Genomic DNA, 25888 nt, shown 5'->3' with positions numbered 1-25888 from the left:
TAAGATTGACAAACCTCTGGCCAAACTCACAAAGTAGAAAAAGAGAAGCATAAATAAGCAAAATAAGAAAGGAAAATGGAGAAATTACAACAAATAACATAGAAATACAGAATATCATATAAGAATATTATGAAAAACTATATGGAAAGAAAATGAATAATGTAGAGGAGATGGAAAAGTTTCTGGAAACATACAGTCCACCAAGACTGAATCAAGAAGAAACTGACCACTTCATCAAGCCGATCACTAGAAATGAAATCGAATTAGCACTAAAAAAAACCTACCTACCAATAAAAGTCCAGGACCCGACGGCTTCACTGGGGAATTATACTAAATATACAAAGAAGAACTCATACCAGTCCTTCTCAAGCTCTTCCAGAAGACTGAAAAGGAGGGAATACTCCCAAACTCATTCTATGAAGCCACCATCACCCTGATACCAAAACCAGGCAAAGACACCACCAAAAAAGAGAATTATAGGCCAATATCACTGATGAACATAGATGCAAATGTCCTTACCAAAATATTAGCAAATAGAATCCAACAGCACATAAAAACGATCATACATCATGACCAAGTGGGGTTCATCCCAGGAACACAAGGGTGGTTCAACATACATAAATCAATGTAATACATCACATCGACAAGAGAAAGGACACAAACCACATGATCATCTCAATAGATGCAGAAAAAGCATTTGATAAAATTCAACACCATTTATGATAAACACTCTCGCCAAAGTGGGTATAGAGGGAACATATCTCAACATCATAAAAGCTATATATGACAAACCTATAGCCAGCATAGTGCTCAACAGTGAAACACTCAAAAGCTTCCCACTAAAATCTGGCACAAGACAAGGATGCCCACTATCACCACTCCTATTCAACATAGTCTTTGAAGTCCTAGCCACAGCACTCAGGCAAAAGAGAGTAATAAAAGGGATCCAAATTGGAAAAGAAGAGGTAAAAGTGTCATTATATGCCGACAACATGTTATTATACATAGAAAACCCTAAGAGGTCCACACAAAAACTACTAAAGCTGATCGAAGAATTCAGAAAGGTAACAGGGTTCAAGATTAACATTGAAGAGTCAGTTGCATTTCTTTGCACTAATGATGAATCAACAGAAAAAGAAAGTAAAGAAACAATCCCCTTTAAAATAGCACCCAAAGTAATAAAATACCTAGGAATAAATCTAACCAAGAAGGTGAAAGACTTACACATGGAGAACTATAAAATACTGATGAAGGAAATTAAAGAAGACTTTAAAAAATTGAAAGCTATCCCATGCTCTTGGATTGGAAGAATCAGTATTGTTAAAATGGGCACACTGCCCAAGGCAATCTACAGATTTAATGCAATCCCTATCAAATTACTCTGGACATATTTCACAGAACTAGAACAAATCATAATAAAATTATATGGAACCACAAAAGACCTAGAATTGCCAAGGCATTACGAAGAGAAAGAAAGAGGCTGGAGGAATAACTCTCCCAGGCTTCAGAAAATACCATCGAGCTACAGTAATCAAGACAGCATGGTATTGGTACAAAAACAGACATATAGACCAATGGAACAGAATAGAGAGCCCAGAAATGAACCCACAAACTTTGGGTCAACTAATCTTCGACAAAGGAGGCAAGAATATACAATGGAATAAAGACAGTCTCTTCAGCAAATGGTGTTGGGAAAACTGGACAGCAGCATGTAAATCAATGAAGCTAGAACACTCCCTTACACCATACACAAAAATCAAGTCAAAATGGATCAAAGACTTAAACATAAGACAAGATACAAGAAACCTCTTAGAAGAAAATATAGGCAAAACATTATCTCACATACATCTCAAAAATGTTCTCTTAGAATAGTCTACACAAGCAATAGAAATAAAAGCAAGAATCAACAAATGGGACCTAATGAAACTTACAAGCTTCTGCACAGTAAAGGAAACCATAAGTAAAACAAAACGACAACCTACGGAATGGGAGAAAATTTTTGCAAATGAACCCAACAAAGGCTTGATCTCCAGAATATATAAGCAGCTCATACGACTCAATAAGAAAAAAATAAACAACCCAATCCAAAAATGGGCAAAAGACCTAAACAAGCAATTCTCCAAGGAAGACATACAAATGATCAATAGGCACATTAAAAAATGCTCAATATCACTAATTATCAGAGAAATGCAAATAAAAACTACAATGAGGTATCACCTCACACCAGTCAGAATGGCCATCATTCAAAAGTCCACAAATGACAAATGCTGGAGAGGCTGTGGATAAAAAGGAACCCTCCTACACTGCTGGTGGGAATGTAGTTTTGTGCAGTCACTGTGGAAAACACTATGGGGATCCCTCAAAAGGCTAGAAATAGACTTACCATATGACCCAGGAATCCCGCTCCTGAGCATATACCCAGAAGGAACCCTACTCCAAAAAGACACCTGCACCCCAATGTTTATAGCAGCACTATTTATAATAGCCAATACATGGAAAAAGCCTAAATGTCCATCAACAGATGACTGGATAAAGAAGTGGTGATATATTTATACAATGGAATACTATTCAGCCGTAAAACTGAACAAAACATAAATAGAATTAGAAACAGACTCATAGACATAGAATACAAACTTGTGGTTGCCAAGGAGGCAGGGGGTGGGAAGGGATAGACTGGAATTTCAAAATGTAGAATAGATACACAAGATTATACTGTATAGCACAGGGAAATATATACAAGATCTTATGGTAGCTCACATACAAAGAAATGTGACAATGAATATATATATATGTTTATGTATAACTGAAAAATAGTGCTGTACACTGGAATTTGACCCAACATTGTAAAATGATTATAAATCAATAAAAATGTTAAATAAAAGAAAATATCTCAAAATACGTAGTGAAAGAAATTAAATATCAAACTAGATAACATTTTCTTTTGGAAATGAAAGGAAGAATAGAGGAGAAAAAGACATCAGCCATATGGGAAAGTAAGAAAAACAGTACATCTAAATCCAACTACATCAATAATAACATCAAATGTAAATAGATTAAGCAATCCAATCAAAAGGTAGAAAGTGTCTGATTGGATTAAGAAACACAAAATCCAACTGTATGATGCCTGCAGAAGATACACTTTAGATTAAAAGATACAAATAGATTGAAAGTAAAAGAATGTAAAAAATACACCATGCAAAGAGCAACCAGAAGAAAATTGCAGTGGCTATATTAGGATCTCTAATACTAATACTAATTACTCTAATACTAATTTCCATTTCTAATACTCAGTGTCCAGCTCTATCAGAAGAAAGAGATGTTGAAAAACATTGCTAGAGGTATATACAGACATTATATAATGACAAAAAGTTCAGACCATAAGGAATACATGATAATTATAAGTATATATGCCTAAAACCAGGGCCCCAAGATATATGGATCAAAAACTGATAGAATTGAAGAGAGAAATAGACAATTCAATGACAATAGTTGGAGACTTTAACATTCCACTTTCAATAGTGAATAGAACATCTAGTCAGAAGATAAACAGATAAATAGAAGACTTGAACAACACTATACACAAACCAGTCCTAACAGACATCTATAAAACATTCCAATTCAAAACAACAGAATACACATTCTTCTCAAGCACACATTGAATACTCTCCAAGACAGATCATAGTCTATATCATAAAATAAGCTATAATAAACTTAAAAGGATTGAAATCATATAAATTATGTTCTCTAACCATAATGGAGTAAAATTATAAATTAATATCAGAGATAACTTTGGAAAATTCACAAGTGTATGAACCAGAAGGAGGGATATAATCATTAGAGAGAGAATAGAAAAGCATTAAAGAAAATCAACAAACCCAAAAGTTGGTTCTTTGAAAAGATTAACAAACTCAACAAACCTTTAGTTAGATTGATGAAAAAAACCCTCAAATTAATAAATTCAGGAATGAAAGAGGAGTGTTACTACTGACTCTATGGAGATAAAAATAATTATAAGGGAATGCTATGAGCAACTGTATGCCAACACAATAGATGACTTAGATGAAATGGGCAAATTATTAGAATAATACAAACTCCCAAAACTGATTCAAGAAGAAAAGAAATCTGAATTGGTCTATAACAAGTAAAGAGATTAAATAAGTAACCAAAACCTTGCCAAAAAGTACCGTCCAGGATTAGATGGCTTCACTGGTGAATTCTATCAAATATTTAAGGAATTAACACCAATTCTTCAAAAGCTCTTTCAAAAAATAGATTAGGAGGGAATATTTCTGAACTCATTCCTTGAGGCCAGTATTTCTGTGATCCCAAAGGCAGACAAAGTTACCAGAGAGAAAGAAAATTATACAACAATACATTATGAATATAGATGCAGAAATTCTCAACAAGGTATTAGCAAATTGAATCTAGCAAAGTATAAAAAACTTTATAAACTGTCACCAAATTAGCTTTATTATTGGAATGAAAGGTTGGTTAGACCTCTGAAAATTAAGTAATATGATAGACTACATCTGTAGAATAATGGACCAAAACCACATCATCATCTCAATGGACACAAAAACAGGCATGTGAAAAATTAAACACCCCTTCATGATAAAACCACACAACAAACTAAGACTAGAAGGGAAGTTCTTCAATCTGATAAAGGACATCTATGAAAAACTCACGGCTAATATGGCATTTAATGGTGAAAGATTGTATGCTAATCCTCTAAAATCAGGAATAAGACAAGAATGTCTATTACCATTTAATTTTTTCAACATTGTATTAGAGGTTTCTGGGGGGTAATTAGGTGAGAAAAATAAATAAAAAGCATACAGATTGGAAAAGAAGAAATAAAACTATCTTATATGTAGAAAATTCCAAGGAATCCACTAAAAAATAACTTATTAGGACTAATAAATGAGCTCAGCAATGTTTCAGGATACAAGACCAATATTTTAAAATCTATTACATTTCTATAAAGATGCAAGAACAAACAAAATGAAATTAATAAAAATAATTCAATTTACAATAGCATCAAAATATTTAGGAATACTTAGAAGAAATACAAGACTCATACTCTGAAAACTATAAAATATTGTTGAAAGAAGTTAAAGAGGACCTAAATATATGGAACAACATCCCATGTTCATAGTCATAAGACTTAATAGTGTTAAATTGTCAATATTTTCTAATTGGTTTACAGATTCAACACAATCATTATCAAAATCCCAGCTGACTTCTTTGCAGAAACTGACAAGTTGATCCTAAAATTCATATGGAAATTCAAGGAGCCTAGAAGAACCATGATCATCTTGAAAAAGGAGAACAAAGTTGGAAGACTCACACTTTCCAATTTTGAAACTTAACTAAAAAAGCTATAGTAATAAAGACAGTTTTGCACTGGCATAAGGATAGATATATAAACCAATGGAATAGGACTGAGAACTCAGAAAGAATTCTCTAATTTATGGTCAATTGATTTTCATCAAGGGTGCCAAAACAATTCAGTAGGGGAAAGAGTCTTCAACTAATAGTGCTGGGACAACTGAATATCCACATGTAGAGAATGAAGTTGGACTTCTATTTCACACCAAATGCAAAAATTAACTCAAAATAGGTCAAAGGCTTAAATGTAAGAGCTAAAACTGTAAAACTCTTAGAGGAAAACCTAGGCATAAATCATTGTGACTTTGGATTAGACAATGGCTTCTGGGATATGACAGCTAAGGCACAAGCAATAAAAGAAAAAAATAGGAAAATTGGACCTCATCAAAATTAAGAACTTTTGTGCCTCAAAAGACATTATCAAGAAAATGAAAAGACAACCCATAGAATGGGAGTAAATATTTGCAAATTATATGGCTAGTTTCCAGAATATAAAAAGAACTGTTACAAGTCAATCCAAATAAAAAGATAAATAACCCAGTTTTAAAGTGAGGACAGAATCTGAATAGACATTACTTCAAAAAAGATATATAAATGGCCAATAAGTATATGAAAAGATGCTCAACACTATTAGCCATTAGTAATATGAAAATGAGAATTATAAGATATCATTTCATACCTACTTAGGATGGCTATAATTTTTTTTAAAAAAATGGACAATAAGAAGTGTTAATGAGGATACAGGGAAATTTGAACACTCAGTGTTGCTTTTGGGAATATAAAATGGTGAAGCCACTTTGGAAAAACAGTTTGGCAGATCCTCAAAGCATTATAGACAGAGTTACCAGATGACTCAGCAATTCCACTCCTAGGTATATATTCAGGAGAAATGAAAATATATGTCCCCCCAAAAACTTGTACAAGAATGTTCATGGCAGCTCTATTCATAATAGCCAAAAGCAGAAACAACCCAAATTTCCATCAATTAATGAATTTATGAACAAAATGTGGTATAGCTATACAATAGATAATTATTCAGCTATAAAAGGAATGAAGTATCTACACATGCTACAACATGGATTGACCTTAAAAACCTTATGCCCAATGGAAGAACCCAGATACAAAAGGCCACATGTTGTATGATTCCATTTACATGAAATGTCCAGAATAGGCAAATCTATAGAGACAATAAGTAGACTTCAGTGGTTGCCACTGGCTGAGGGGAGCAGGGAATCTGGAATGACTCTAAGGAATATGGGGCTTCTTTGGGGAGGGTGATAAAAATGTTCTGGAGTTAGTGGTGATGGTACACAACCATGTGAATACACTGAAAACCATTAAGTTGTAGACTTTAAAATGGTGAGTTTTATGGTATGTGAATTATACTCTATCAAAAACATTTTTAAAGTATAAGAAAATGTATACCAGGCAAATATTAAACTAAATGAAGTGAATGTATATATATTAACATCAGAAAAAAATTGATTATAGAACAAAATGCCAATGATACTAGATTATTAGAAATAACTTCCTTACACATTGATAAATATTCAATTTATCAGAAATATATAGCAATTCTAAATTTGTTTGTAACAATTTACAAAGCTTCAAAATTGATGTAGCTACAAGGAGATACTAACAAATTTTCCATATCAACAAGCAGACAAAACCAAGGAATAATATAGGGCATTTGAGCTGGATTAACAAACATGACTTAATTGAAGTATATAGTACTCTGAACCCAATTTTAAAATGTACATTTTTTCAAGTTCTCATGGAATTTTTACCAACAATTACCATATGTTGGTGCATAAAGCAAATCTCAGTAGATTTCAAACTGAAATCACACAAAGTTTGTTTTCTAACGAGAATGGAATCAAACTGGAAATAGCAAGGGCACTGATGTGTTGAAACAGAAGCTGCCCCAAGGGCTGGCACCAATTACTGGAGGCCTTCTTCTGTGCCAGGCATTAACCTTTTAGTTGCCAGATGATAAAATATAGATCCCAGCAGTACTGGGAAAGGAACTGAGGTGGCCAGGGCAACTGGGTAAGTGATGAAGAAACCAAGAAAGCCTGGAGCAGTGCCTATTTATGAAATAGTCTGGAAATATTTTTAATTTATATGTCCATACAATTATGTATCTGTGGAATATCATCCCTGTTTAGTAGGCAAATTATAGCATCAGATGTTTATATTCAAAAGGAAGAAAGTCTGAAAATTAATGAGCTGTGCATTTAACTCCAGAAGTTAAAAAAGAACAACAGAATAAGTCCAAAGAAAGTGAAAAAATTCAACAATGATAAGGAAAATAGCTAAATAAAAATAAAGACATAAAAGAAAGAATCAGAAAGCCAAAAAGTTGACTATCTAAAAAAAAACTTATAAAAGGGACAAACTTCTAGCAATATTGATCAAAAGGGAAAAAGAGAAGGTACAGATAAACAAGGATAAGAGGATATAACTGAAAGTGCAACAGAGATTTCAAAAATACAAAGATAAAAACTTTATGCAAATAAATTTGAAAAGTGATGTGAAATAGAAAAATTCCTAGGAAATCATAATTAAACAAAACTGTCAAGAAGAAATAGCAAACTGGAATGATTCTACAACTATTTAAAAGATTGTATCCGTTAAAATTTTTCTTACAAAGGCCCAAATGGTTTTACTTGGAAGTTGTGCCAAATATTTAAAGAACAAATAGTTCCTTGGACAACCTCTACCAGAAAATAGAATGAAAGGAAATAGTTCCCACTTCATTCTATGACACCAAAATCAAACAGGGGACCATGAGAATGGAAAAAGTACAGGCCAATCTCATTCACGAACAAAATGCCGAATTCTTAAACAAAATATTAACAAACTAAGTCCAGCAGTTTTTATTTATTTTAGGACTGCAAGATAAGTTCAAAACAAGAAAAATCTCTAACGTAATTCACATTAAAAGGTTAAAACACAAAATTAATCTTCATCTCAGTGGATACAGAAAACATGTTTATAAAATTCGACATCTACTCATCTTAAAAAAAAATTCCAATTGGTAGACTAAGAACAAACTGGAACGTCCCTAACCTGTTAAATGGTATCTACAAAAATATCACAGCAAACTTAATTGTGAAACTTTAAAAAGCATTCGCTTTAAAATTAGGTTCAACATAAAGATGTATAATATTAACATTTCAATTCAACACTGTACTGAATGAAAACAGTGTGCGTGTACTGCAGGTATGAAGTCCTAGCACTGCAGTAATGCAAGAAAAAGAGATTAAAAAATAAGGATCAGAAGGGGAAAAATAAAACTGTCATTTCCATATAAATTATCAAAATTAATAGGAAAGTTTAGCAGGTCTGCTAGTTACAAAAGCATTATACAAAAACACAATTATATTTGTATACATTAGCAATAAATTGGTATAAAATGTAATATTCTAAAAAGATATACAATAGCAACAAAATAAGCAAAAAATGTCTTACAATGATGTGCAAGCCCTTTTAAATTATAAAACTTCACTCAAGTAACATGAATACAGTTTAAATAGATGGAGACACATACCATGTTTACAGAAGACTCAATATCACAAAGATGTTAACTCTCCTTAAGTTGATCTACAGATTGATTATAATTCCAATCAAAGTCCCAAAAGTTTTGTCTGTATATATGCATGTTTGTGTGTGTAACTTGGAAAACTGATTCCAAAACTTATGGGGACAAAAATTTTCATAGCATTATTGTTCATAACCCCGACCTAGAAACTGCCTAAATGTTCATCAACAGTATGATGGATAATAAACCATGGGATATTCACAAAATAAAGTATTACACAGCAAGGAGAATAAACAAGCTACAACTGCATGCAACAATAATATAAGTGGCATACAAAACATAAGGTTGAATGAGAAAAATAAGTCACAGATGAATATACACAGCTATTCAAGCACTTTACACAAGCTAATGCATTTAATCCTCAGAACAACACCATTAAATGATTGTGTGCCTCCCCTCCTCCACTGCCCCCTTTGGGGTCAGGCAGGTCTTCTAGAGAGGATGTTCCAAGTAAAACAGGATTCAGGTCTTTCTGGGGTAAATAGCCTGGCCTCCCCAGCAACGGAGCTGAGGCAGATATTGTCCAAGGCACTAAGTTTATTGTGTCTGTGGGCTAACATAATACAGTCAATCACTAATGAGTTACTCTCTTGTACACACAGAGCCCCATGCTTGGCTATGGTGAATGGTAGACTGGAAGTAAAAGTGACCATTTACTGAGTATCTGCTATGTGCCAGGCTCCAGGCTTGATGCTGGAGATATGGGTAAAAAGACCACACACCCACCTTCTTGTTTAAACAATAATAATAGCAACAACAACTAACATTTATTGAGTACTTACTATGCGGTGAACTCTCTCTAAGCATTTTATTTGCTTTAGCTCTCTAATCTTCACAACAACACTATTATTAACTTCTTTTTACAGATGAGGAAAAGGAAGCACAGATAAATTAAGAGACTTGTCCAAGGTCACAGAGGCAGGAGGTGGCAGAGCTGAGACTCAAACCTAGGCAGTCTGAATCATCCCAACAACATGGGGAGGTAGGTATAAATTCTTGTCTTATAGCTGAGGAAAGAAAGGCTCAGAACTAAAGTTAGCACATATTAATTTGCACCCTCTATGTGACAGAGACTATATTAGATGATTTATGGATATTATTTCTCCAAACTGGAAGACAGAGTTCCCAGGAATATTAGGGTCCTAACTATGGGAGATCCAGGTATGCAGAGAGTGGCTTGCCTGCTTTCCAGCTAAATCCAACAGCCCCTTGGAAAGGATCAAGGGTGCCTTGGTGGGTGGGGGTGGGACGTAATTCTCAGTCTCATCTAAGCTCCTAGATCTCCAGATGAGTGATTGAAACTGCTGGTGGAGAGGAGGAGGAAGAAAAAGGAAGCTGGTTTTTCCCCTCTTCCTTCATCCACAGCCTTCATTCTATGCAGAATATTTAACATCTTACATCTTTCTGGATCTTCTAAACAACCAACTCATTAGCCCTGGGCCTGGACCTCCTCTAGTGGAAGCTTGGTCAGCTGGTCCTTGAGATGTCTGGGTCCCACAGTCCACAGCTGTCTTATCTCCACCCACCTTATGGCTCCTCAGGCCAAAATCCTTGGGCTGAAAGCATCTTGGTCCACAACTGTCCTTTGTTATCTATGGGACATGGTATACTCCACTTAAAATCTATATTTACAGGTTTTGCTTGCTTCTGCTTTGAACCTGCTCCTTCATAAATTTTCAAAGTGAACGTTACATCAGCAGGCTGTTCCCGAGAGACTGAGTGTCTTCTCCCTCAAATCCCCAGAGCAGCAAGTATCCATATGTGCCAAGAAGGCAATGCAGGAGACAGGACATCCAGCCTTTCCCAACCCAGTAGGCAGTTTATTAGAAGACGCTTGAGAAAGCGGAGAAGCAAAACCGACCAATGATATGGTACTTTTGTGTACCCAGCACCTGTCCCCTGAGAATCAATGCCAGGAACCATCATCTTATTTCACCCAAGCACTATCTGACAGGACCAATTTCCAGACACTTCACTGAAGTCACCCAAATAAAACATTTTAAGCTAACATTGAACAGTTCTGAACTAGAAACACCAAATTTCAAACAGGAAGCATTCCAAATAAGCTCTGGATAAGAAAGAAAAAAAAATCCTAGTCAAAAATCCCTCTGATTAAGATAGTCTTTACATAATCCTCATTTTTTTCTGTCTTCATCTCTCTCTTACTGTCTTTCTTTCTCTCATTCTTTCTCTACCTTTTCTGACATTAAGCCTCTTGTTATCCTACAGCTATTTCATCTAACTGCTTATCTATTCCAACTTTCAGGTTGGAATTGGAATAGGAGTGGATGGGGGGGCTTGTCTTCTATACCCACTCTACCACCACCACCTTGAAACCCACGGAAGGAAACCCCACTTACAGCCCCTCCTCCGTCGCAGCCCGCTGTTGCCGCTGCTGTGTGGAATCCAGATCTTCTGCAACCTGGTTTGGGTGAGCTCTCCCATCTCTTGAGACATCTTAGGCGTCGTAGCTAACGACACCACTGTCCAGAAGGTACTGGGCCTCACTTCCTGTCTTATTAGCTGTCTTTTCTGTTGCTGAGGCTATAGCAGAAGGTGGACAGAGTTGGAACAGGGAGGTGTGCTGGGGCTCTGAGCCTTCTGGCAGCCTGTCTCCAGCCTCTCTCCTCTTTCCTAGTCCTTGCCTGCTTTGTCTGCCTCTGCTCCTGTATGTACCAGTGGGGGCTTGGATGCAGAGAAGGAGACGTTGGGCAGAGATCAGCAGAGGCCTCTGAACTCCAAGGGCTGTGTACATAGGAGATAAGTTGAAGCCCAGCAAGGAAGGCAGCCAGCAAGACAGCCCAGGTCTGGCCAGTCGCTTCCCTCCAATGAAGACAGGACTAGTAGAGTATGCAAATAAAAGACCAAAGATCATGTGCTTATATCCTGCATGGGGTGGGGAGGCGAAGGTGATGGAGGCAGATCTCAGCAGCTTTCACAGCTTTGAAATAAAAAACGGGCCCAAGTAGAATGTCAAGTTCCAAATCAGAAACAGAGATCCACATCAGAAATGCAAATTTCCCAAGTACAAATACACAAACACAAAGTCCCTACTGAAAAACAATGCTTTGAGCTAGCAATCAAAGGCCTGAACTGGAATTAGAAAGTTCGCTGCCTCACTGTCCACCCACCCCCACCCAAATTGGCATTGCAACCCTTGTGTTCCCCAGAATTCTGCTACCTTTCCTAGCAAAGGGTCTCTCTCTCCCCTAAAATGTGCTGCCCAGGGCACTCCTGGAGAGATGGGCACTATCTGATCATCTTTATGCTCTCTCCAGCCAAGTCTAAATAAATCAGAGTAAACCTGACACCTTGGGAAGAGGAGTGAATGCAGACATTGCTAGGGGAAGAGATGGTAAGCACTGCCCATGTGACTGCCAGCTGCCATCAGGTGCTCTAGGGAAAAAGGGATCGTGATCTGACCCAGAACCCAGCTAAAGTTCTTCATGCCAAGCTATGTGGCTTAGGGTGGAGGCTGTAGCAGGCAGAGTGTGGGGAGTAGGGAGCAATGGCCTCAAAGTAGGACAAGTCCATAGGCCAGAGTCATCCTACCCAAATGTCTCCCCTTTACCCTCTCCCCTCCCCCTGGTTGTTTTGAGACTTTTATGTACAGAACTCATCTAACAGCATAGCTTACCTGGAAGATGTCCAAGTGTGTTCTTATTTCATTCTTTTGCAACCTTCCCACCCCCGATGAACCTCCAGTGATTGGCTACCAGGAAGCTCAATTTCCTCCACTAAGCTGGGCTATACAGGGGCAATCTCTTGGGGGATAGAAATCTCTAATCCCTGCCCTCCAGTGTTCTCAGCTCCACTTTGCCTTTTAAGAAGTTCCCTAAAATACATTCTCAGCGTCCTAGTCTACACAAGGGTTGGATTCCCTCCAGTTTTTGTGTTTAAATCATACCAAACTTTCAATATATTTCAGAGCCTGCCCTTCTAAATGAACCTACTGAGGCAGTAGATCACAGTGGTTCAAAGCAATGGGCTCTGGAGCCATACTACTGAGTGGAATTCCACCTCTGCCCTTTACTATGAGACTCCGGGCAGAAGACTTAACTTTTCAGTGCCTTGAGTTTTCCATCTCATAAGAGTACCTACTCCCTTAGGGTTGTTGATGATTCAGTGTGTTAACACATGTAAGGCAATCTGGGAAATGTTCAATATATATTACCTAACACTGTGATTGTAAAAGATCAATCGCCTCTTAGACTAATCTGCAGCTTCTAATGTAATGCTGAGCATTCAGGAAACACTCTGTAAAGGAAACTTACAATGTTATGACAAAAAGTTAATGTTTATAATAAATAAAGAGCTCATATAAATCAATTAAAAAGATTAATTCACTCTCACTCTTTTGTGAGACTGAAGCCCCCTAGAAATCATTTTTTTCCAACCCTCTCAGGTAAGAAAATGGAGGCCTAGAGAGGGGAATTATTTTCCTAAGGTCCTATAGCAAATTAAGTCACCAAGTCAGGAGTAGAACAATGGGGACCTGATTTCTCCCAGTCTAGGTTCTTTTTTCCCTTTGATTAATTGATCAATCTAGCTTTATTTAAGGATGTGGTCTTCCAGATTAGCTTAAAACATTTAGAGTCTTAGAACTAGACTTTGGAAGATACAACTCTCTTAATCCTAATAAGTCACCTAACTGGTATCACTCTGTTAACTCTAATAATCTTAATAATAACCCTTTACATGTATGTTTTCCCTGGCCCACAAAAAAACATATTATTTATCATAGTTGCTCCTTCTAAACATTCTCACTAGCCTCACAGGGAAACTGAGGTCTAGGGAGGGAAAGTGGCTTGTCCAAGGTAATCAATCCAGTCACATGAACCCCTCTTCTATGTTTACAATTTTGTCCTCATGACCCTGCCAAGAGGCAGGAAGATAATTTTAGCAGCAGGAAATCTGAGATAGGAGACTAGCGGGCTTTTGTCAAGATCCAAAAGGTAAACATGGGGTCCAGGCTTCAAAACCCAACTTAAAACTGCCCGGAACTAGGGGTGTGTGTGTGTGTGTGTGTGTGTGTGTGTGTGTGTGTGTGTGTGTGCTTAAACCACTGTTATCAATTCTGATCCCAGAAGCAGGAGAATTAAACAGGCTTTACCAAAAGGCCTCAGCCCGGGCACTCCTCAGTCAAACCTACCTCTCCAGCCATGTCTTAGATCTCCATGGTTAAACTGTACCAGCTGACGCATTGGGCTCCCAAACTTACTGTGTACTTTTTTGCCTCTTGGCCTTTGCTCAGCCTGGAATACCTTCTTTTCCCTTCCATTCTCAATGAAATCTGATTCACTTCAAGGCCGGGCTCAATGCTTGCCTCCTCTGGGAAGCCTTCCCTGTATCCTTGGCTTTTGGTTCTCATGTTGCCTATATGCTTCTGTCTATCTGAGCAAGTATCCACCAGTGTTTTACCAGTCTACTTTCCTAGTAGACTCTGGGCTCCTTAAGGATGGAGACTGGATCTCAGTTATCTGTAATCTATGTTTCCAGGTGTCTAGCTCAGGCCCTGGCACAGAAGAGACATTTGCCCAATGAGTGTCTGTACAATGTACATCTCTCTGCCCTAGATGAGATGAACATGTGGACAAATAATCCCCTTTCAATAAAGTAAATGTTATAAAAAAAAGAGCTATGCAGGGAACTGAGTGGGGGAACTAAATTGGTCTGAAGGTAGAATGTGGTATTAGGATCTAGAAGGTTTCTCCACCTGGAATGGGGCAGAACAGAATAAACAAAAGAATGAAGTCCACCCCACTGCCCTGCTCTCTGAAAGATGCACTTAACTGGTTACAGAAAATAAAGTTCACTCAGTATCAGAGACTCACTTGAGACTAAGAACTAGCCACAAATTCTAGTATGGGGTTAACTCTATACAGGAAAAGCATTAAGTGTGACTTCCTGAGGCCCACAGATCCTGATTATTTTCCCAAAGAATGGGGTGTACGGAAGAATCCCATTAAAAGCAGTATCAAGACAGTACTGATGGGCAACAAAATCACAAATGGGGTCTTCCTATTGGTAATTCTTGGAGTGAGTGGATTCTTGGTGTGAATGCATTTGTTTGGAGTTAGGGTGAAAAGGAGAGATTGGCCACATGCTTATAGGTCAGGTGCCCATATGAGAATATCAGGACCTCTATGGCAGCAGCCTAGGATCCACTTCCTTCTTAGCCACTGCCCTACCTCACCATCCTCCCACTACTTTCAGTTCCATGACTGGGGCCCAAGGATTACTCTATCCTAGTCCTAGGAGTAGATCTCCATACACCATAGTCATTCAGGAAGAAGTATAGCTGGAGGGTTGTGGGTAGTATTGCCTGTGGAGGCTACAGAAGAAGTAGGATCACTAAGACAGAGCACAGAAGTCCTGAAATATTTCCAAAGAGCTTTGGTTCCTGTCCTCCCACTCCTCTTCACCTTGCAACAGTCCTCTGAGGGAAATAAGCTAGAGACTTTAACTTCTATTTTAGTGAGGAGGCTAGTGAAGCCCAGAGAAGCTAAACAGCTTGTTCAAAGGGCCACAGCATACCAGCCCTACTTTGTACACCAGTTAGGAGGTAAGAGATATAATCTCTATCATCCAGCTCATTCAAACCTGGACTAGTTCAAGTTAGAGAGAATTCTAAAGGTGCTAGGGAACTGCCCTTTGGGCCAGTGTCCCACAAAGACAGCTTAGAATGGACAGAAACTAGATAATTACATATAAAAATCATATTTTCCCCAACTTCCCATACCCTTTATTTTTAAAGAAAAAATTTCCATACCCTTTAATGCACACTTCAAGTGACCACCTATTCCAAGAAAACTTTCCAGAGAGCCTAAAGAATGGATTTAGGGTTGTGTTGGCTCCTATTTTTCCTTCTGTCCCACCTACCTGTTCTCCTAGAGGTTCTTTCTTCCATCGCTAATTATCCAATACACGGCTCTCTTGCATTTAGACCCCCAAAGCAGTTGCAGAGGATGGCATCAAAGAGGGAGTCTGGAAGCGCTCGTTGGTTCCCTGGGAAGGCCGGGGAAGTACCCTTGGTAAGATGGGGTGTGTGCCCGCTGTTGAAATATCAGCTGCTGTAGTAGCCAAAGAAGTTCCTGAGTCACCCGGAGCCTTTTCTCTTCAGGCCAACCATGTGTTCACCTTGCCCCAAAGGTCAGAACTAATATTAACAAGCTACTGCAGAATGGGGAAATTAAAATCAGCAATGGAAGCAGGCAAGATCTGGATTTCCTTAGGGCTGTTTCAGATTGGTCTTCAGTGTAAATGGGCATGATCCCTTACTGGAACGTGATTTGGTACTATGAAGCAAGAGCAATGAAAATTTTCATTTCCTTTGTCCTAATTATCCCACTCTTGGGACTCAATCCTGAGCCAATAACCACCAAAACACACACAAAAAGCTTAAAGCACCAACATTTTAATTTAAATTGCAGGGCTATTTGCTGATGGCAACAACTGGAATGTAACCTTTAAGTTCTCCAGGAGAAAAAGCAGCTCTTTGGGTCTTTCCTGCAGACATTGAGAATGATGGCTCTGAGGCTATGGAATTCTGGGGAAAAAAATAATTACGCTGCAATTCTGGGTGAGGAACCTAAGGTTGCAAAGTTATGCTTTACCCTGTACATCTGGCATGTCTATTATTTCTGTTTTTATGTTCTCAAAAACAAGTCACTAACCTGAATTTGTTCATTACTTCAACAAAAATTTATTAACTCCTAATATATACTGTGCCCTATATTAGGGGATGGGGCTAACAAGATGAATCAGATATGGCCATTGCTTTCAGGCTGCTGGTAGTATGGTAACAGAAGTAGAAATCAGTGGTAGTTGTACAATGTGATAAGTGCTGTGACAGAACGGACCACAACATACTGTGGGGATGCAGAGGACAAGATGTAACCGGGGAGGTGCGTGGGTGGTTAGGAAAACTTACTCAGGAGTTTGATTTAATTAAGATAGGGTGTTGAATCCTGGCTCTACTACTTCTGTGAAATTGGGGTGGATTCACTGAAACTCTCTTACTTAGCTTCAGTGCCCCTACAGTGTTGTCCTGATAATGAAATGATACAATGTTTATGGAAGAACCATGCGTTATATCGGGGGATAGTGCTGCTCTGGAACTTGGGTAGCCTACTTAAATTTTCTGGACCTTGATTTTACTCATCTGAGAAATGGAGCCAAGAGAAAGTACCTGTCAGGCCAAGTCCTAAAGGATGCTACGGCCCTATAAAGGCCCAAGACAAATAATGGCTACAGGGTGCACTTGATAAAGCCTCCCCTGCCCCTCCCTCAGCCCAATAAAGCCAGACGTCCTCTCTTAAGCCTTGTTTCACTAGAGCGCTTCTAACTGCTCCCTCCTCTAGCCGCAATGTTCCCTTACAGCGCCACCCCTCCCACTGTTACGACAGCCACTCCCAGGGCGCTTGCGCCGCATTCCTCTGCGCACCTAGGGGTGCGGTCTGACCCTTAGGGGCGGGGCTTCGGTAGCTACTCGGTTCCGCTCAAGGTTCCGCTGCTTAGAAAGTGATTAAATCCCATTGTAAGTAATCGAAAAAGCACCGAGGGGACTTTTGAGTAGAGCAGAAACGCAGTCAGAATCAGGTGCGTGGGCCACTATTCTGCGGGAGGAGGAGGAGCCCAGCTAAGGACCTTTCTCTCACCATTCATTCCTCCTCGGCGACCGCACTGCCCCCTTCAGCTTCCGCTCCTCTGGCCAATGAAAACTGAGGGTCTTGAAGTCCCGCCCACGTACGTCCGACACTTTCGCGGCAAGCTGGAGCACGCCTGCGCAAATGCGCGCGCGGAAGGCCGGGACTCGCCGATTTGGGGGCTGTCCAGTTTTGCGCTCGCGCCCACGTTAGGCGCTGGCCAAGAGGTGCTGTAACTCGCTGTGAAGATGCTGCGTGTGGTGAGCTGGAACATCAATGGGATCCGGAGCCCCCTGCAAGGGGTGGGATACGAGGAGCCCAGCAACTGTACCGCCACGGCCGTGGGGCATATTTTAGACAAACTAGATGCCGACATCGTCTGTCTTCAGGAGACCAAAGTGACCAGTAAGAGCTCAAGAATTCAGGACCCCTACCATACTTTCCCTTTTCCACTAACTTTTCCCACTGCTCCATCTTATTTCACTTTCCCATTACTTTATCCTTGGAGTCCTCTCCTTAGAGCCAGTTCAGAATCCTGATCCCCTCCTCTCAATTTCTCACTCCAGCTAGATCTCCAGATTCTCATTTCGTCTCCTGGCCTCAGCAGAACCTTAATTTTCTCCCCTCCTTGCAGTCTCCATCTTCTTTCAGATCCTCTAATTCCCACTCATTCTCCTGCCCCAGCTCAGTCCCCCAATTTACTCTCCCTACACACTCCCACTGTCCATTTCCCACTTCCAAGTCAGACCCCTCTAATTCCGCCTTTCTGCCCCCAGCTCATATACTTTAATTCCCACCTCATCATTACCCCAAGCGTAGACTCCCTAATTTCCCCCTTCTTATTTTTTAAAGCTTTTTTGGGGGGAGGTAATTAGGTTTGTTTGTTTGTTTGTTTTAATGGAAGTACTAGGGATTGAACCCAGGACCTCGTGCATGCTAAGCACGCATTCTGCCACTGAGCTATACCCTCTCCCCTAATTTCCTCCTTTTTAAATTTCCGTCTCAGATTCTCAGTTCCCCTTATTTCTACCTCCATTTCTCCTCCCCAGCTCAGAGCCTCTCATCATTCCTACCTCAGGTCCCACTCCAAGCTTAGACTCTCTAATTCCCTCTCCCTCGCCAGCTGAACCCCCTGATTCCTTCTCTCTCCCACTCCAGCTCTGAGACCCCTTACCTACTTTTCCCTCCATCCTCAGTTCAGATCCTCTAACTCCCTCTCTCTCCTACCTCCTTCTCCAACCTCAGATTCCCAGTTCTCTCTCCCGTATCTCCATTTCCCACCCCCAGCTCCCTCCAGTCACCTGGTTGCCTAGCCTCTTAATTCTTCACCTCCCATTCTGTAGTCTTCTGCCTTCTTGTAATTCTGATATCAATTCCCTCTCTAGTCCCCACCTTTTTAGCTCCTCTTCTAATCATAGATACTTAATTTTTCCTTCCTACTCTCGCTTTGATGTGTGCAAGTAATTAGCCTACAGCTGTAATTCCAGGCCTTTGTGTGTCCTAGGTCCTAGTCCTGATCCTATCATCTCTGACATAATTTTACAATCTGACATCTTTTTTTTTTTCCCAGGAGATGCTCTGACAGAGCCCCTGGCTATCATTGAGGGCTATAACTCCTATTTCAGCTTCAGCCGCAATCGCAGTGGCTATTCCGGTAAATGCGGTTTTCTGGGGACTTTAAATTAGTAATGGAGACATGTGGGAAAGGATTTTCAATATTTAAGGTAATAAGAAACATAGGCTTTTAGCCCACAACAGTAAGACCACATCAAATTATATGAGTGATAATTTTTATGTGTCATATTGGACCTCAGAAGCACAATAGTGTGGTGGTTAATTGTATGAGCTCTGGAACCAGACAGACTGCCTGGGTTTGAATCCTAGCTCAATTCCTAGCTGTGTACCCTCTGACCAGTGACTTAACCTCTTTATGCCTCAAGTTCCTCAGCTGGAAAATGGGGATAATGCCTACCTCTTAGGGCTATTACAAAGATTACACTAATTAATCCATGTGATAATAATAATAATAGCTAACACTTTCTGAGCACTTACTGTGTATCGACGTAAAACACTTAGAATATTAGCTGTTATTAATCTGTGGTTTTTCTAGATGAAGGAACTGAGACTGCAGGGTTGGAATAGAGTTGCCCCAGGCATCCATGGCTCTTGAGTTGAGAGAGTTGTCAGTAGAACCACACTCAATGAAGATGAGTCAGGTGACCCGTGCGGGGGCAACAGGCTGTTGGCTGCCAGGCCTGCTCAGAGTACCCTCTCTGTCTCCAGGTGTTGCCACCTTCTGTAAGGACAGTGCTACCCCAGTAGCTGCTGAAGAAGGCCTGAGTGGCCTACTTGCCACTCAGAATGGGGATGTGGGTTGCTACGGAAACATGGATGAGTTCACCCAAGAGGAGCTTCGGGCTCTGGATAGTGAGGGCCGGGCCCTCCTCACCCAGCACAAGATCCGGTAATAGCCTACTTCCTCCTTCCACCAGCGTTGCTGGTTTGACTCTGAATGTGGCGATTCTAAGGCTTGCCTTATAAACGTGCACTCACCATGGAAAACTTCCCAGATTTGCCTTTCCTGGACTTTAGTCTGGGCTGGGCTACCTCCTCAGGACAAACCATGTTCTCCTCTGAGCCTTGAGTTCTCTGTCTCTACGAGGGTGGGGGTGATGCTAGCTGGAAGGCACCACAGGCATCTCAAAAGCAAGTTAGCCAATGTTGAACTTACCGCCCCAGGTTTTTCTCTTTCTGGGTGTCTTATGTTTGTGAATGACAGTACCATCACCTGGTTTACCTGAGTGTCATCCTTGATGCTTCATCTGTAGTCAGTCCCCAAGTCCTGTGAATGCCAGTTCATTCATGTTTCTCTATTCCTTTCCTTTACTTCCATTCCATGGACAACCATTAAGTGGCAATCACACAGTGTGGGGAAGGGAAGGGTGACTTGGAAATGACCCTTTTTTTGCGGTGCTGGTTCTCTTCTCCCCAGCACATGGGAAGGGAAGGAGAAGACCTTGACCCTAATCAACGTGTATTGCCCCCATGCGGACCCTGGGAAGCCTGAGCGGCTCACGTTTAAGATGCGCTTCTATCGCTTGCTGCAGATTCGAGCAGAGGCCCTCCTGGCGGCTGGCAGGTACTGCAAACCTGGGCAGCAAGGCTTCTTTGAGCTTGTCCTGGGTGCCCAGCCCCATTAGAAGGGTTGTGCGATCTTTGTCTTTTGAGTTCCTTCACAGCCTAGTTATAGACACCAGCATACCCACCAGAATAGGCCCTGCTCTCTAAGAGCTGTGAGGGACCAGGTCAAGTGACACAAATACAGATTTTGTATTCAGATACCTCTGAGCACCTATCTTGGTTCCTTTCATTCGCTATGAGCCCCAAGACTAGTCCTCCCTCTGTTTTCTGTTTTGTAAAATAAGTGTATGAATCCCTGCCTCACAGAATAGTTTTAAGGATGAAATGAGATGAGGAAGGTAAAGTGTCTGGGAACAAATGAAAGGTCTTGTCCCAGGGAGGGCTAGGAAAGTGAGGGTGGGTTAGACTATCAAAGAACACTTCCTAGAGGGAATGGTACCTGAGCTCATCTTTGAAGGACCAGAAATATGCTGTTAGGTAGAGATCAGTGACACTCATGTCAAAAAAGGAACAGTATCACCTTTGGAGATCAGACTTGGGTTGGTCAGGTATAAAAGGTATCAAGGTTATTAGGAAGATTGGAGAGGTAGGCTACCATTAGTTGCTTTTGGCTCTTATTTTAGCCTCAGTGTGGAAAGTGGCCTATCTGAGCTCTTGGACCCAGGAGAAAGTAGATGGGCCAGGACTGCTGCTTCCCTTTTTTGACATTCATTTTATGTTTTTCAGCCATGTTATCATTCTGGGTGACCTGAATACAGCCCACCGCCCCATTGACCACTGGGATGCAGCCAACCTGGTAAGGTTCCCTCTAGGCCTTTGACCATACTCCTGACTATGGTTCTGTTCAGCTAGCCAACCAATGTTGGTTTTTTTGGCCCAGGGGCAAGCTTTCTTCATGGAAAAGCAGAGCTTAGTTTGAAATTCTATTCTCAAAGCACTAAAGATTGTGCTGGGGACTCACTTACCAGTCAGTTCTGGCTCTTGGCCCCTCAAGAGCTCTCAGCACGATAGTGGAATATGGACACATGACTGGCAAATTATAGAGTGATGTTTTCAGGGATGAGGCCGAGATAACAACCCAGGAGGTTAGGAGAGCCTGGCAATGGGATTCCTGGGCCAGCCTGGACATCAGGGGAGACATCTGAAAATGGCTGAATCTTAATGAGTAGTACAGAGCTTTGAGGTAGGGTGGGGAGCAAAACATTCTAGTGTGATGAGCAAAGGCTGCATGGTGAGAATTTGCCTGGTGTGCACAGGGAACTGCAAATCTTGTTCTTGTTAGGGGGTGACATGGGAAGGAAGGTGAGTAGCAGGAGATGGGGATGGAGAATCCTTTGAGGGTCAGATTTTGAGGGCCTTAAACTCCACATTGCCTTGATCATTTCCCCAATACACTGTTTCCTGTTTGCAAACCTTCAATACATCCCTGCCACCTTTGTGATGCAGAGGAAACGCCCAGTCCTGGCATTCAAGGATCTTTCTTGTCTGTGCCCATTCTCCATTTCCATCCTCAGTACCTCTACACACTGTCCACTTTAGCCAAGTCATCTCCTCTCTGCCCATTGAAAAAAGTTATTCTTATTTTAGCTTTTCTCACTGTCTTCTGAATTGGTGGGCATCCCCTCCCTTCTGTCTTTTTTTCTTATATGAACCTCTCATCTCAGAGTTCCTCTAGGACAATGGTTCTCAACCCCTGACAGCACATTAGAACAAGGAGCTTTTACAAAAATATCAATACCTTGGTTCAACCCTAGACCAATTAAATCAGAATCTGTGGGGTGTGGGGCCAGGGTAGCAGTATGTTTTAAAAGCTCCCAGGCTGATTTTATTGTACATTCAGAGTTGAGAATGACTGCTGTAGAATCTATAAGTCAGTTCTCATCTTGGCTTGCCTCATGAGAGGAGGGATCAGTAATTTAGGCTGTCACGGTCCAACTCAGCACTAGGCTTGGCTCAAAGAAGAGGCTGTAGGAAGATTCCTTGATTAGTTTGCAGAAGAGCCACATGAACATAGATGTGGATGTGGCTCCCAGCTGGGAAAATGAGCAGAAATGAGATATTGAGAGAAACGTGGTGGTGGTGTGGTGGGAAGGGAGTGGACATTACAAAGTGTGAGCCTTTAGTCCTCCCTACCTTATTCCTCATCGGGTGTTTACTCAGTCTGTTCTTGCTGCTTCCTATGATACTGTCAGGTACCTTTATGCCTTCTCTTCTTAGATCAGAAATATCTTAATGCCTCAAGTGAATCTCCTGCATTCTTTTTTCCAGGAAAAGAGAACTAATGGTACCAGATCACATGACAAACACAGTATTTCCAAAATAGCAGAATATGTCCACTCCCCACAAGACTGGCTCTTCTAGTCTCATCTCCCTAAATAGCACCATCATCGCCTTGGTTGGTGTTAGTATTCTCTGTCTTCTCTAACCTCCCCCTTCCCCATTCAATTGATCAGTGACTATTGTTGATTCTAGCTCCAAATCAGCTCTTAATTTCATTTTGTCTCCTCTGGCACCAGCCTAGTCTTAAGTGACCATCATCTCTTGCTCGTATGGACTGTGATAGTCCTCTCCTGCTGGTGTTCTGGCCCACAGTCTGGTTGCCCCTAAAGTCTTTTGCATGCACTGCCCCCTCCCTCCACAGGCCCATCACAGAAATTGTTCTCTCAATTTGTAAAACCCTTTGCCTGGGTTACACCTACTCAGCCTTCACGTCTCAGCTCCAGATCGCTTCCTGAAAGAAAGTCTTCTTGGACCCCAGGACAAGATCAGGGTCTTGCCTTGTTCCTAGCATTATGCCTGGCACATAATCAGTGTTCTTTGAACATTTGTGGCATTGAATGAGTGGGTAAGTGGATTGGATGGATGATGAATTAGGGATCAGAGCCAAAGGAAATATTCAGACTTGAATCCCTGGAGCCCCTCAGCTCAGGAAGGGGAAGTGGTCAGTGAGGGCTTTGACAAACACAGGATAAGCCAAATAGTACCAGAGGGTTTAAAGTAAAAGGCAATAGTCTTCTTAACTCCTAACCTAGCCCTGCTTCCTGGAGCTGACTACTTTTAACTTCCTATTTTCCATTCTTTTGGTGAGCAGTTCTGATAATTGCTTTGATTAAGCAAACAACAAGCTTTCAGGTTTGGGGTTTATGGCCCAGTGCAAGGTAAATGTAGCCTGATGCAGAAGGAAAAACAAGCATGGGATTTTAAATCAGTAAGGATGGAAAATGAATCCCAGCTCTGCCAGTTCTGGGCTTTGTGACCTTAAGCAGTCTTCTTTGGAACAACCACATTTTCTTATCTGTAAAATGAAGCAGTTAGTCAAGGTCCCTTCCAGTTCTAGGCCTTTAGTTCTGCCTCTCTTTTTGTCCCCCTCCTCCTTCCCCAGGAATGCTTTGAAGAGGACCCAGGGCGCAAGTGGATGGACGGCTTGCTTAGTAACCTGGGGTGCCAGGCTGGTTCCTATACGGGATCCTTCATTGATAGCTACCGCTGCTTCCAGCCAAAGCAGAAGGGGGCCTTCACCTGCTGGTCAACGGTCAGTGGCGCCCGCCATCTGAACTATGGCTCCCGGCTTGACTATGTGCTGGGGGACAGGACCCTGGTCATAGACACCTTTCAGGCTTCCTTCTTGCTGCCTGAGGTGATGGGCTCTGACCATTGCCCTGTGGGTGCAGTCTTAAGTGTGTCCTCTGTGCCGGCAAAACAGTGCCCACCTCTGTGCACCCGCTTCCTCCCCGAGTTTGCAGGCACCCAGCTCAAGATCCTTCGTTTCCTAGTTCATCTCGAGCAAGATCCTGAGTTCAAGCAGTCAGCGCTGCAGCTCACCAATCAAACCCAGGCGCAGGTGCGCCAAAACAAAGCCCGCGTGCGCTCAGCCAGGTCTCGGTCAAGTCAAGCTGGCACCACTAGAGGCCAAAAGAAATTGATGAGCTACTTCCAGCCATCCTCCACCCATCCCCAAGCTTCTTCTAACTTGGAGCTTCCTAACCTGGGTGCCCTTGTGACCCCAAGGACCTCAGAAGAGGAGGTGATGGCCAATGTGGTGGAGGGGCAGCCCAAGGCTTCAGAGGCCAAGGTTGCAAAGGAGGTACAGACCTCGTTCTGGAAATCTCTACTTGGGGGGCCCTCGCCCATGCCCCTCTGTGAGGGCCACAGGGAGCCGTGTGTAATGCGAACTGTGAAGAAGCCAGGACCCAACCGGGGTCGTCACTTCTACATGTGTGCCAGGCCCCAGGGTCCTCCCTCTGACCCCTCCTCCCGCTGCAACTTCTTCCTCTGGAGTAGGCCCTGCTGAACTAACCCAGGCCTAGGGATGCCTGGCATGGTCAACCTAGTACATGATCTGAGGCCAGCTTCCTCCTAAGCTGCCTCCTCCTTTCCCTTCTCTGCCTCCTCCTTGACCTTCCTCAAGGACCCTTCTCTTTCCTCTTTTTCTTCTTCCTCTAAGACCTCCCTTCCCCTCTCTTCTTCCTGCCTAGCTCCTCCTCATTGGTGAGCTTCTTGTGCCTTAATGCTGTGACCCAGTCCCCCACCCCACTCCCCACCTTCCTATCAGAAGTACACAGAAACCAGTTGCCCCAGGAAGTAGTGATTTTAAACCTCTTCCTTCCCTGCTGGGAAATATATCTGTGCCTAAATAAAGTCTATGTCTTTGTTTCAGTGCACCATGTCATGTGGACATTTTGGATATACTCTGTGAAGCTGAGTCAGAGATGTTATCTCAGTAATGGGTTTGCCAACTGCTTGTAGCCTGATGATAGAACTCTTAGGGAGAGGCGAGGAAGGAGGAGTGGTGCTCACCATAGAGGCACTCTGTTGAGTTGTCGGGGTTCCCTGCACTACTGAGGTTGGATCAGCAAGGGAAGTGAGTGTGGTGTGGCAGAAAGCTCAAGTGGGCCGTGTAGCTTTAAACTAATGCTGGTGGGTCTCACAGCTGCCACAAATGGATAACATGGTAGAGAGAAATGGGTTCCTTAACCCTAGAGTCGCCAGGCAGGACCAGGAATTGCAGAAGTGTCAGGAAAGATCGCCTCCTAGCTAAGTAGTATCATTAATTCACCCAAGTGTGCCATGCAAATGTTTGCTGTGTGCTATGACTTGGAAAAGTGCA

At 41.5% G+C, this 25888-nt stretch overlaps 3 protein-coding genes across 14 annotated transcripts in view; 2 read left to right on the top strand and 1 right to left on the bottom strand.

Annotated features, from left to right (window-relative positions):
• PFKFB1 (6-phosphofructo-2-kinase/fructose-2,6-biphosphatase 1) overlaps positions 1–16257 on the bottom strand; it is a 53508-nt gene extending 37251 nt beyond the window's left edge. For 3 of the 12 annotated variants that reach the window (XM_032475132.1, XM_032475138.1, XM_032475135.1), the window contains exons 1-2: positions 15875–16251; positions 11353–11933 (exon numbers count right to left, since the gene is read on the bottom strand). In XM_032475132.1, the coding sequence (XP_032331023.1) occupies positions 11353–11449 (97 nt within the window). In that variant the 5' untranslated portion in view covers positions 11450–11933; positions 15875–16251. Of the gene's footprint in view, positions 1–11352; positions 11934–15874 lie in introns of all 12 variants that reach the window. The other 9 variants (XM_032475141.1, XM_032475134.1, XM_032475142.1 and 6 more) reach the window with 9 other exon arrangements.
• A 1484-nt stretch (positions 16258–17741) lies between these two features.
• Positions 17742–25440, top strand: APEX2 (apurinic/apyrimidinic endodeoxyribonuclease 2). Its single transcript, XM_006193720.3, has 6 exons — positions 17742–18045; positions 19211–19294; positions 19924–20104; positions 20633–20779; positions 21508–21577; positions 24164–25440. The coding sequence occupies exons 1-6, from the start codon at positions 17889–17891 to the stop codon at positions 25070–25072; spliced, it is 1548 nt and encodes a 515-aa protein (XP_006193782.1). The 5' UTR covers positions 17742–17888; the 3' UTR covers positions 25073–25440.
• The window catches only part of FAM104B (family with sequence similarity 104 member B), a 78072-nt gene continuing 70179 nt past the window's right edge, over positions 17996–25888 (top strand). Inside the window, exons 1-3 of the mRNA XM_032475152.1 lie at positions 17996–18045; positions 19211–19294; positions 21508–21577. Of these exons, the coding sequence (XP_032331043.1) occupies positions 21564–21577 (14 nt within the window). The 5' untranslated portion in view covers positions 17996–18045; positions 19211–19294; positions 21508–21563. The remainder of the gene's footprint in view (positions 18046–19210; positions 19295–21507; positions 21578–25888) is intronic.

This window comes from Camelus ferus, chromosome X, assembly GCF_009834535.1.
Source record: "Camelus ferus isolate YT-003-E chromosome X, BCGSAC_Cfer_1.0, whole genome shotgun sequence".
Lineage (NCBI taxonomy): Eukaryota > Metazoa > Chordata > Mammalia > Artiodactyla > Camelidae > Camelus > Camelus ferus.
Note: the sequence above shows the minus strand (reverse complement) of the source record. Positions and strands in the feature narration are given on the sequence as shown.